The sequence below is a fragment of the Ambystoma mexicanum genome, chromosome 8, assembly GCF_040938575.1.
Source record: "Ambystoma mexicanum isolate Mex_15411 chromosome 8, UKY_AmexF1_1, whole genome shotgun sequence".
NCBI classification, from domain to species: Eukaryota; Metazoa; Chordata; class Amphibia; order Caudata; family Ambystomatidae; genus Ambystoma; species Ambystoma mexicanum.
The window spans coordinates 63,741,778-63,754,710 of NC_090929.1; the positions used below are offsets into that span (position 1 = coordinate 63,741,778).

The 12,933-nt window shown below is 47.6% G+C and overlaps 1 protein-coding gene across 8 annotated transcripts in view; it reads left to right on the forward strand.

Annotated features, from left to right (window-relative positions):
- PRRC2B (proline rich coiled-coil 2B) overlaps positions 1 to 12,933 on the forward strand; it is a 1,218,749-nt gene that overhangs the window by 162,250 nt on the left and 1,043,566 nt on the right. For all 8 annotated transcript variants that reach the window (XM_069609284.1, XM_069609287.1, XM_069609286.1 and 5 more), the window contains exon 4: positions 9,070 to 9,172. In XM_069609284.1, coding sequence (XP_069465385.1) covers positions 9,070 to 9,172 — 103 coding nt within the window. The remainder of the gene's footprint in view (positions 1 to 9,069; positions 9,173 to 12,933) is intronic.

Genomic DNA, 12,933 nt, shown 5'->3' on the forward strand with positions numbered 1-12,933 from the left:
CTGGACCTTCAGGATGCTTATTTCCATGTGCCTATCCATCTCAAACACAGGAACTACCTGAGGTTCGCAATTGGCGACTCTCATTATCAATTTCGAGTTCTGCCATTTGGGCTGACCTCTGCCCCGCGGGTCTTCACCAAGCTAATGTCGGTAGTGGCTGCGAGTCTAAGGAGGGAAGGGATCTACGTCTACCCCCACCTGGACGATTGGCTGATCAGGGCCGTATCTTCGGAACAGGCCCAGGCCCAGCTAGATCATGTCTACCTCTTCCTTCACAGACTGGGCTTCTCCCTCAATTTAAAGAAGTCACAGACGATACCATCACAGAGACTCCAGTTCATTGGAGCGGTCCTGGACACTTCCCTGGGAAAAGCCTCGCCACCAGAGGTGAGGGCTCAAGAAATTCTACAGATGGTCACCAAGTTTCAAAATGCCCAACATCTCCCAGCCTTCGACTTTTTGAGGTTGCTAGGCCTCATGGCATCCTGCATCTTCCTTGTGCCAGAGGCTCGCCTGAGAATGAGATCTCTTCAGTGGGCATTGAGAAGTCAGTGGTCACAATTCTCAGGGAGAATGACAGATCTCCTACGGATTCCGGACAAGGTAGCCCGCGACCTTCAATGGTGGGCCTATCTAGAGAACATCTTGAAAGGAGAACTGTTTTGGCAACCATGGCCGGAGATCACAGTAGTCACAGATGCCTCACTCACGGGGTGGGGAGCCCATGCCAACGACTTGACCATCAGCGGTCGTTGGTCTCCATCGGAGTCCAGACTACACATCAACCTATTAGAGCTGAGAGCGATCAGACTAGCGCTGAAAGCTTTCCTGCCATCAGTACAGGGGAGAAATGTCCTGATAATGACAGACAACATGGTGGCCATGCACTACCTCAACAAAAGAGGAGGCGTAGGATCACTGCCACTGTGCAGAGAGGCAATGCAGCTCTGGTTTTGGGCAATTCGGGAAGAAATTTCTCTATCGGCAGTCCACCTAGCCGGAGAGAAGAATTTGACAGCGGACGCTCTGAGCAGGCAGAGCAGTCTCCCACGAGTGGGCGCTAGCTCAGGAAGTCCTTCAAGAGATCTTCGCCCTTTGGGGAACCCCTCAGGTGGATCTGTTCTCCACAAGCACCAACAGGAAGTGCGATCTGTTCTGTTCAAGGGAATTTCCCCCGAGAGGAGCTCTAGGAGATGCGTTCGTAGTGGACTGGGAGTTTCCACTCCTTTACGCGTTCCCACCATTCCCTGTTGTTCCTCAAATGATCAGGAGGTTGAGAAGATTCCGGAAAACCATGATCCTAATTGCCCCGGATTGGACCAGGAGAACGTGGTACCCGGACCTTCTAGATATGTCCATCTGTCCTCCAATCCGTCTTCCACTCAGAGAATCTTCTCTCACAGAAGGGAGTTCAGGTTCTCCATCCAGACACCAGAACCCTCAACCTTCACGCTTGGCTTCTGAAAGGTTGCGGTACAAGGATTGGGATCTCCCTGATGACATCATGGAAGTGTTGCTTTCGGCCAGAAGACCAGCAACAAAGTCTTTATACCGCTGCCGTTGGAACACATTTTGCAGCTGGTGTAGGGAACAGAATATCGACCCTTTTTCATGTGGTACACCAACGGTGTTATCGTTTCTACTCTACTTGGCAAACTCAGGCCTTCAAGTGGGCACTGTAAAAGGCTATCTGGCAGCGCTCTCTATCTTCAAGCGCACTGCGGAGGAACCATTGTATTTCAAAATTCCTCTAATGATACAATTTTTCAAGGGACTAACTGTGTACCCTCCAAAACCATTCCAGGTTCCCTTATGGGACTTAAATTTAGTCTAAACTTCTTAATGGGCACTCCATTCGAACCACTTCACTCTTGCGTGCTGAGATGTCTCACGCTTAAAACTGTCCTATTGGTAGCACTAACATCTGCTAGGAGGGTGAGTGAGCTACAAGCTCTCTCCTGTAAACCCCCACATACAATCTTCCACAAGGACAAAGTTGTCTTACAGGTGAAGCCTAATTTCCTCCCAAAGGTGGTTTCTGAATTTCATATTGCTCAGAAAATTACCTTGCCTTCATTCTACCCTCCTCCCCATCCGAAGAAAGAGGAGGAAAGGCTACATAGGCTGGACCCTAGGCGAGCTCTCAGCTTTTACATCGGCAGAATTGGCTAGGATCAGGCAAGCAGACCAACTGTTTGTAGGATACTAAGGTCACAAGTTGCGACTACCCATAACAAAACAAACCATCTCCAGGTGGATTATTTTGGCTATCCTGCAATGTTATAGACTAGCAGGGAAAGAGCCACCCCAAAATCTCAGGGCTAATTCAACCAGGGGTATCGCAACCTCTTCAGCTCTCCAAAGAGGGATACCGTTCCGGGACATATGTGCGGCTGCCACATGGTCGTCCGCACATACATTCACAAAATTTTACAATCTGGATTTCTCCACTGCTCAAGAGACCAGGTTTGGCAAGGCCGTATTACATTCGGTCCATCCCTAAAGGGATACATAACACTATCACTCCCACCTCTAATTACATGCCACTGCTATGGGAGTCTATCAAAGATGAGGAATACGTCGGAGGACACAATCCCTTCGAAGAACATGTTACTTCTTACCTGGCAACGTTCTTTCGACGGGGATGTTCCTCCGACGTATTCCTTATCGCCTTCCCATCCATCCCCGCAGTGATAACTTCCCTTGTGGTTGCAGTTTACGCTGCTTCAAGGTCACTAACCAATTCAGGCATGACTTTTCTTATGCTATATAACGGAACTGAGCAACGGACGCAGCGCATGGCTATTTATGGGCATGGTGACGTCGGCGCCGATACGGTGGCCGTCGAGGGACATCGACTCAGGGGGCGTCGACACGCAGCGCCCACTACAGAAAAAATTTCCGAGGCCAGCAAGCTGGAAACGTATTATCAAAGATGAGGAATACGTCGGAGGAACATCCCGTCGAAAGAACATTACCAGGTAAGAAGTAACTTGTTGATCTACCGCCCCTTGTACACGGCGATCTATCCTGTCAAAAAGGCAACTGGGGGCAATTGGAGGAGGATCTAGGATTTGCGCCCCCTAAATGACGTGCTGCAGCAAGAGTTTCCTGTGGTTCCTAACCCTGCCACAATCCTGTGTAGTATCCCCATAAAGGCGACCCACTTTACTGCAGTGGATCTCAAACGCCACCTTTCTGATGCATTTGCACACAGACTCCCAGTATCTCACTGTGTTTACACATGAGGGGACTTTGAGCACATGATACTGCCCCAATGGTTCAGTGAGAGCCCTAGCATCTTTAGCATAATACACCGCACAGACTTGGGTAACATCCAAGTGTCCAGTACGTGGAGGACCTGCTGGTATGCAGTGACGACTAACCGGGCAGACATGATTCTATCATTCTGTTACAGCTCCTGGCCCGCTAGGGTTACAAGGTTGACAAAGCTAAACTACAGTATTAATTAGAAGTGTTGCACTTGGGGCAGTTGATCTCAGCAAATGGCAAAATAATTATACCTGACTGCGCAGCATCTGTGCGTGCCCCCCCTCAACCCACAACTGTAAAAGAAATGCAAAAGTTTCTAGGGTTATGTAATTACTGCAGGGTGTGGATTCCTAACTATGCAGCATACTCTTACAGAGAGCCTCAGGGAGGCACAAACGACTGACGAGATTGTTTGGATGGAAGAAATGAGACACTGCTTCAATGACTTCAAGGAAGTAATAACCACTGCCCCTGTGTTAGACACCCCAGATTTCACCCAGGAATTCTACTTATTCTCACATTCGAATGGTCAGCTTCTGACTGCTGTGTTGACACACACGAGCACTGTGGGCCACAAGCCATTGCCCTATTACAGTGGCATTGCTAGACTCAGTGATGCAGGTACTCTCAGCTGCGGCATTCGTAATTGAGAAGTTACACCATCGGGATGGGCTGCTCCATCATGCTGTACCTGGAACATGCGGTCTTTTCCATTCTGGAAAGATCAAAATCCACCTTAACGACCCAAAGAGCATCTGGGTACGAGGTAATTCTTTCCAGCCCAAATATACACCTTGGGCGATGCAAGACTGTAAATCCTGCCACATTATTTGAGTATTTATATAGCGCACAAAACCCAAAGGTATCTAGGCGCTTAAACGTACGCGATTGGTTACAAGCATGTAATTCAGCTTATTCAAAACAGAAATGTGCACAGACAAAAATATGGCCAGACATGACTGTGACATACGAGGGGGAGAATGACAACATGTCCAAGGCAAAAGACTGTGCACTCAAGGGGTGAGGGTTGCTCTTCGTTGACTGGTCAGCAACAATTGACCAGAGGCAAGTCTTGGGCATACTGGCACAGCATTGGTGCCTGCAGTGGAGGGCGAATATGAAACATTAATCTGAAAGACTACCCATGCACTATTCAGGTCAAGTGGCAGAGCTCCTAGCGCTCATTGAGGTGCTGCAGGCTTTGCAGGGATGTCACATGACCGTTTATTCAGACTGCGTACGTTACTACACCAGTGCATGCTGGTCTTTCACGATGGAACACGAGGGGGCTTCAGGAGAGCGGATGGGTCCCCAGTGCAGCATGCTATAGACTGATAATCACACTTTCGCAACCTTCTGTGTTGGCCGTCGAATGCGCCACCCATACTAAAAACACTGAGAAGGTGTCACTTGAACAAAATTGCAGCACATCTCCCCGTGCCCATGCCGGCAGAATGTGGTTGTCCGTCCCCTATAATGCCTTACCAAGGGCAGAAATAATTCAACTGCAGGGAAGGGCCCCAGAGGAAGAAAAGAATTGTGGGTAAAGCAAGAATGCAAACAATCCCCAAGTGGGATTGCCACACGAGTTGCTTACAGGTGCGTTTGACCAGTTACACCACCACTCACACAGTTCTAAATGCCACATTGCTGCTGACATCCAGGTGGCTTGGTTTGTTCCAAACCTCCAGAAACGTTTAGCAAGTATGATCATTCAATGCATCAGATTTCAGTACAGTAATGACACTGCGCATGCTGAGGTTCATTGTCCAGCTCCACTTGGTCATTCTGCGAGTTAAACATAGACTATGTGGACATGGGCGAGAGATGCAATGGGTCCCGTTACTTTGTCGTGGTCGTCTTCCCCTTTTCACGATGGCTGGAGGCGGGGCCCTAGTGCCCATCCGGATGGCAAATATGCGGCCACGTTTCGGCTCCGCAAAGTGTTCCCTCGATGGGGAGTTTGTGACGTATTGAGAATGGATGATGGCACATAATTTTGTAATTAGTTATTTAAAGCCATCACTTGGCATTAAACACTGGATGTGTATGATTTCCCACCCCCAGGCCAACAGTTGTGGAATGGAAAAACTGCCTCCTCCAAGGTAAATTTGTCCAAACTTTGCACCACACTGAAAAATAATTGGGTGCACTGTTTGTCCCTTGCACTTTCAATTTATGCACGCAGCCCAGCAAAGACCACCATTTATCAATCTACGAGGTGGTAACTGGTTGCATGCATACTCATCTCCCCAAAAAGGAGTGTCAGATGCTCATAGGGCAGCAGCCGTATTAGGAGACTAATTCATAGTATATTTTGCCACCCTAACATGTGCGATTAAATGTTTCTGACATATTTCACCACCCCGATCAGAAGATGTCCCCGACGCCACAGCTGTCTCCACAACTGACTCCCCACCCATTCAACCGTTGCTTTGAATTTGTCTACGTGCAGTCCTTTGTCCGCAGTTGGGACAGCCCTAGATTCAGCGGACCCTTTGAGGTCGTCTTCTGTACCCCGGCTGGCTGTTAAGGTGAAACCGCTTCTATACTGGATTCACCTATCTAACATTTGGAGAACACCCCCGGACACTGCCCAAACACCCTGAAGGACTGGTAGCGTTAATCTACCTCACACCATATTTTGCTACCAGTCCCTCCTAGTCCGCTAAATAAATTGACTTTGTGCACACACAGCTGCTTAATAACACCACATTTGCACAGGAGGCTCTCTCCCTCTCCCCACACCTGTCCGTCAGTTTGTGTGCATTATTTGTTTTTTCAGGACTGTAAAGAACATGGAACCAGCACTCTCAAATCACTCATTAGAAATGTGAAAGTATGCAAGTTGTACTTTATATAGATATTCAGATTCTTACATGTGTGCAATGCATTTTATCACGGATATATTCGCTATGTCATTGTTTGGTTTAGGGATTTATTATATTAGGAGGATATATAAAAGGTGGGGGTGTGAAGGGCAAGTTTTCAATAATTCTGTACATAATGGGGCAAATGCACACCCCAATGGAACTGATTTTGAACATCCCCTAATGCCTGTCAATACCTCTTTTTAATAACATCTGCAAAAAATAACCACACTGGATTGTTAGAATATATTACAAGGTCGATATTTTCAGAATGTCCCAATGCCTTTACTAACACCAGCCTGGATAATGTACATAATGTTAGTACTGTTATTAACGGATGCATAGGTAAAACAAAACGTACAAAGTGACAAGCCTGAAAGGTGAAATATGGCCCCTACCACAGCATTGGTCTTGACGCTATAGAAGATGTGCGTCACCCAGAACTGTCTAATAGTTGGTATATGGAATTAAGCTCAGTGGGCAGAGGCAAAGTGAATGGCCGTTGCTATGTGTGTTGATTTCACATGTGTTGGGGGAACCCAACGTTCTAGTGCCACAAGAAGTCCCAATTTTAGAAGCAGTATTTAGTACATCTTGCGCCATTTAGGCTCTTCCAGGCACACCATGCAGGACTCAAGTTATTGACCCAGACCAACTGCAATGCTATAAAAAAAACAAAAAAACAAAAAGCATCCAGTGCCTGCGAAGACCATACTTGGCAATACAAGGACTTAAGCAGGTGAATAACAAGTGGTAAAATACTAAAATTGGCTGCATGGCAGGTGGCCTCATTGGGTACGAAGTAGTTCTGGCTCGAGTAATATATGCACTGTTCTGAACTGAGCATATCACAAAGCTACCATGGATTGAGGCAATGGAGAAACCAGTGAAGGTACATAAAGAAGAAAGATACAAACTTTGTTTTTTTAGTGCTGAAACAATATTTTTAGGGGTCCGTGAACATCGCAACAAGACCTTGCTCATTCCTGACCTCAAAGGCACAGCAGCAGTAATAGATTACTACTCGGTGTGTGGCAAACAGGCGTACTTGCATCTCCCAGCATCATGGAAGGGCTATTGATTGCTTGCAATGTTTCACTCAGCCCTACTAGTCATTCCAGAAGAAAATTTGCAAGGGCCCCGGCACTTTTACACCCCAGCACCCCCGTTGAGGGAGTGGGGGGGGGGTGGATGGATGGATGGATGGATGGATGGATGGACATGGGCCAATGGCCTGGCATCTCAAATGGAGCAGGCCCTACATGAATAGGAACTGTCCAATTGGGATTGTAGAATTGTTTCCTATATTTGCGTCATTTAATGACGCTGTTTGTGCTCATGATGTGCTGCACGTGTGGATGAACCTTGGAACGTTCCGCAGCAGTAGGGTTCTTTGGTGCGTTTTTCTTTTTGTATGGAAATAATTAATTACTTTCCCTGCTTGAGTGTCTTTGGCCTTTTTTCCCCTAGCGGGTTGTATTTTAGTCTAGTGTGAGTGTGCAGGGGTGTGCTTTCACTATGGAATTCACTTTTGATCAGCTAAAGAAGATATGGGGCGAAATTAGCACATGCAGAAGACTGCGCGTTCTTGCTGAAGCGTCTCTCGGCACACGTTTAAGTGGAGGAACTTAAGAGGGGATGTCGTGAAGAGGATTCATGGATTGCGGCGAGATGGGAATCTTGGGAGCGGAGTGTGGCAGTAACGGTTGGAGCGCAGTGAGGAAGATACTAAGGCTTGAGACATCCTCAGGTAGTGGTTGATTGTGTTTCGCTCTACCTATGCTGGCAGAGAAAGACATTTTTGTTGTCCGGTGGTGGCGAGTGCCAGAGATCAGTGGAAAGCCCTCATTCATGATTGGGGCTTAAGAACATCTGGACTGGTGCTAGTTCTGTGATACGTTTTTGGTGCACAAACATCAGAAGGACCATCATGAAGAGGGTTATAAAGGGCTGCTCCCATGGGCTACCACAATTAACCTATTTTCATAAGCACTATTTGCTCTTCACCAGCCTGCGCATTGGATTCTGATTTGTTGTCCAAAAGCAGCCTTACCTGCATAAGAAAACTGTGGGTAGTGCTTAGACAAGCAAGGCATCTGGTGCGTTTTGCAGTCGATAAAGTATCCAAGAAGTGAGGGCCTGCTCTTCGTTGCCCAGTGCTGCTTTGGGCAGAGACCATTTTCTAACCAGCCTTTCACTTCTAAAGGAGTTTCCGCACCAAACTGTAACTCAATAGACAAACATATGTTTTTGTCCAAGTTCACAAAACGATAGTGCTGATTTTTTGTTGGAATTTAGGTTCACTAATGGCTTCACGAGTTGCATGACTTGCAGACTAGCGAGCGGATCTGCCACTGTTGGGCCCGAAAAGGCATAAAACGGTTTAACATAAAATGTTCCATTACCAACACCATGCAGTGATGCCAAGTATAACCCTGTCTGCTTCATAATCTGTAGACTGCATGAAAATGTATTCCTGTAGGGCGTATCGGGCAACTCCCAAGATGGCCACCAAATTCTAATGCTCTGTTCCTCGGCTCAGAGCTAGAACTGTTAAGTTTTTATCCCCCAACGCCCCCCCCCCACTCCCCGCCCTTTCTGCTAGTTTTGAACCCTACAAGACTGCCTGACACCAGATATTTTTGCATTTGGACCATGATGTAATCAGTGTTCGAATACATAGGCAATTAATGTAATCCGCCACTATTATCCAGTTCCCTAGAGACCCAACGCTAACATGCATACAGTTACCGGTCTGCGGTGCGATGAACTATGCTACAAGTTCTCTTGTTTGTAATGGTAGCAATTAATGATCTCTTACTATACTACATTCTTTACTTGCACTTCCAAATACACACTGCCTTAATCAAGGTTTTGTTTGTTTAACATTCTTATTGGCACTAATTGGGTCTTTTTTCTCTTGCAGTTCCAGTGTAACGACTGCACAGCCGCAGGAGTCGCAGCTGCAGCAGGCTTTGCAGAAGTCTGTATCCAGTTTACAGACACCGACCCAACAGAACAGTCAAGAGGTATGTTCAACCTATTTGGGGGAGGGAGAATGGGTGGCTGGCGTACACACCTGCCATCTCCTTTTTTTCACGTGTTTGCCTGGTCCTGTTGTCCTTGCTTATACCTGTGTGCTAGGGTTGCAGTTGTGTCTGGCCTAGATTTACCCTTCATCTTCTGGACTCAATTTGTAGGCTGCCTACTTTGGCTATACACCAGACACTGGCTTATCTGCGACTAAGAAATGTACCTGTAAGAAGTGCTTGGTATTTTGCTTTCTGAAAGCGGTGAAATGACTAGTCCTGGCATAGGCTCTTTGGTTTTCCATTGGGCTGCCAAAGTCGAGCAAAGATATGTTCCCAGTTTCTGATTGGACAATGTAGAACTACTGCACAGTGAGTGTATATTTTATACAAGAATACTTACCTGCTCCTTTGTTTCGGCTTTAAAGTACTCTTGCGCCCCATTGCCTTTCCTCCTTGCTAATAGTGTGCCACTCTGAATGGGGACTGGAGCATGTTGCATAGCAGCATACCATTTTCTTTAAAGCGGGCAGGATACTACAGGCTCTTTTGCTGTTGCCCTACCTCCCCCAGCTTCCTCATACCCCTCAAAGGGCGACCCATGCTCCCTGCTCCAACCTGCACTTCCAATCTCTGCAGAGGTCATGACATTAGTTGCCGTAGGTACAGTTTCACATGTAAACCATTGGAACACATCCTGTGCGTAATACACAGCGATCACAAGGGTATAGGGCTGGCCATACCTGCAGAGGAGAAGCAGGAAGGGTCCTGCAGGGGAGCAAGTGTTTTCCAGGGTTCCACCCTGTAAAAGGAGAGCAAGTGGACTGGGTGGAACGGCTGTGTGTTCCAGGGGTGTCCATTACAGAGAAAGCAGGTGGTTGGGGCAAAAAGGGGGAGAAGAAAATGAGGTAGAGCAGGAAGCAAAAAGAAAAGGCCTTTCACAGATCACTTTGTGCGAGGCATCTTAATGGGAGTTGTGGAAGAGATGCTTTTCTCACTGCTAACACTTCCACGCTGTTGGGGGGGAAATTCAAATTTCTGTGCTAATTCCCTTTAACCTTGGAGACCCCCCAGCTTTTTCGCTGGACTTTAGGACTTATCCTGCAGTGAGTGACTTTTTTTTTTCTCTCACTCATGTATTTTTATCTGATTTAGACTCAGTTTCTTTTAGTTTTGGAGTCTTGACAAACTCCATAGGCATTACATTTTGTATTGTGACACACATCACCCTCAGTGCAGAGTCACAGAGAAGTCCTTTGGATTTCTCTTAAGGTTTAAACATCCTCTTTGGTAAACTACTGTTCCCAAGAATAGTAAAGTGAAATTTACTTTACTTACCTGTTTTTCCTATGTAGTCCCAGTACATCCCATTTTATGGGGACGTACTGGGTTGGTGGGGGTTTTATTTAGTCCCTTTTCCTACTTACTCATGTAACCCTCATTTGTTTTGTTACCCTCACTACATTTAATGGCTGGTGGCAGTGGTTTAATTTTCCTAACATTGTGCCTCAGCTGCAGTATTGCACCCATGGGTGCCCATTTTGTCAAAATGGCCCTGGTCGTCTGTCTTTGCCATTTCTTGCTCGTGAGGTCTTTCTTGGGTTTTACTCTGCGTGCCAAACCAGGTCTGGTCCCTTGGAGGACAGCCACCCTGCTGTGCGAGTGACAGCTAGGCTGCAAATGAATGGGAGAAAGCTGCATGAAAGGTGAGATCTCTTGGAAGTGGAAGAGAAGCTTGCTGCACGCTCCTGGACCACTGGTTGCCTGGTGAAGCCCTGCTGCAGTGCTTAAGCTTTATTTTTTTCATATTGACTAGAGAATCCCGGAACCCCTGGAATGAGTGCATCGTCTTCAAGCCGGACCCTAGGCCCAGGAAGATCCGGAAGACCCTCCCAAAGCAGGGTGACCCACGCCTGAGCCACCACAACAGTGCTGGACCCCAGGAGCAAGGGGAGCCCACAAGATATCCAAGAACTGCAGTGGTGCTATTTGCTGGTAGCTGATCTGAAGTAAGCCCATTGCTGCCACCAACCTTCAAACTGCAGTGCAGGAGTCCTACAGACATCCTCCCTCTTGTCCGCACAACTGAGGCCCAAGAACACAGGAACGTTGGGACTGCAACCAACAAGAACAGAAGCCAGCTTGATCCTTTTCTTCAGACCTAACATACTGTAACTAGGGGTACTTACCTCTTGTTGCTTGTAGCTTTCTTGCTCTCACTGGAGACTTGCATTTAGCTGCCTTTTGCAGAGTTGCTTGGATCTTTGCGTTTCACAAGCCTTCAACCTTGTGGCCCTACAGTGATGATTTTCTACAAACTCTCTGTATAACATTGTGCATGTGCTGTCTACAAGAAGTGCCTCAGCTCCCCTAGACTTTGTACCATTGACATTGGCGGTCCTGGCTACCTGCACTCTTCTGACCCTCTGACTTAGTTTTTCTGTCCCTCATAGGTGGTACATAGGTTACTTGTATGGCTGGGAAAGGGTTAACCTATACTTCATTGGGGGATTGTAAAGTACTCACCTGTTCAGAGAACTTGTTAACCTTTGTTTCCTTCCCTAACCTTTTCCTTTTTCGACAGCCTCATTATTGCATTAAGTGTTAAAGTGATATATCAATGTCCAGTGTCCTAGTAATTGAAGTCACCTCAAGTTGTTGGAAGTGTTTGTGTGTGACATCCCAAAAGAGTATCTACTTACTTAACTGAAGGCTGAGCAATTGTATTTTTGAAGTGTATTTTATTGTTGCATATTGCCCTTTCGAGGGGATTGTCCTCCGACGTATTCCACATCTATGACGGGTAATGTCCACAGCTTTGCTTCTTTGGAAAATTTTCAGCAGAGGGCGTCCTGCGTCGATCCGTTGTCCCTTGAGGGCCTCCGTTGAGGGTCGACGTCACCGGATGTTATATATAGGACGCACAGTGCACGTAGCATCAGCTCCGTTTTTTCCGCAAATGTGTTTGCGTCGTAATCTCGGCGCACTCGATTCTTCTCTTCGAAAGTGATGTCTTCGTCTTCTACTACCCTGAAGTCGGGCTATAAAAAAAGTCGGGACTGCGGTTCGAAGGTGTCCATCACGGACCTGCACGACATCTGCCACTGGTGCCTCGGCGAAAGCCACACCACAGACGACTGCGAGGATTGCCAGTCCCTGACATCTAAAACCTTGTGGGAGCTTAAGAAGAAATTGAAGGTAGGTAGGGTGTCTAAGCCCCATGTATCAAAGTCCGCTGGGCTTTCGACCAATGACTCGAAGGGCGACTCTCCGCGTCGGCGATAATCCAGGGGGTCTCGGTCTAGGAGTGGTTCCCACCATTCCTCTGCCTCGTCGAGGCATTCTAGGAAGCGCCGTCACCGGTCGCCTTCCCTGTCCTCGTCGGAGGAGGACTCCGCCAGACGGTTGACTTGTCCCACCAAGTCTTTGTCGTCAGCCGAATGGGATTCATTCCGCCGGCAGATGTTTTCGATTTTCGAGTCGCAAGGCACAGTTCCGTTCACGACTTCGAAAGAAGCCGTCAAGGAACTGGCTCGGTCCACCACTCGCACGCCTTTGGGTTCGGGCAGTCGACGCAATCGGGAGCCGTTGAGGTCCCGTTCGGACGAGGGAGATTGCCATAGCCGTGCCAGATCCAGGCCCCGGTCCTCAACGCCATCGAGACCGTCGGAACCTGTGAAGCCTTCGAAGTAGGCCTCAACGCCATCAGCGCTGTGTCCGTCGAGGGACACTCTCAGGACTCCTCCCTCGAAGTTGTCGAC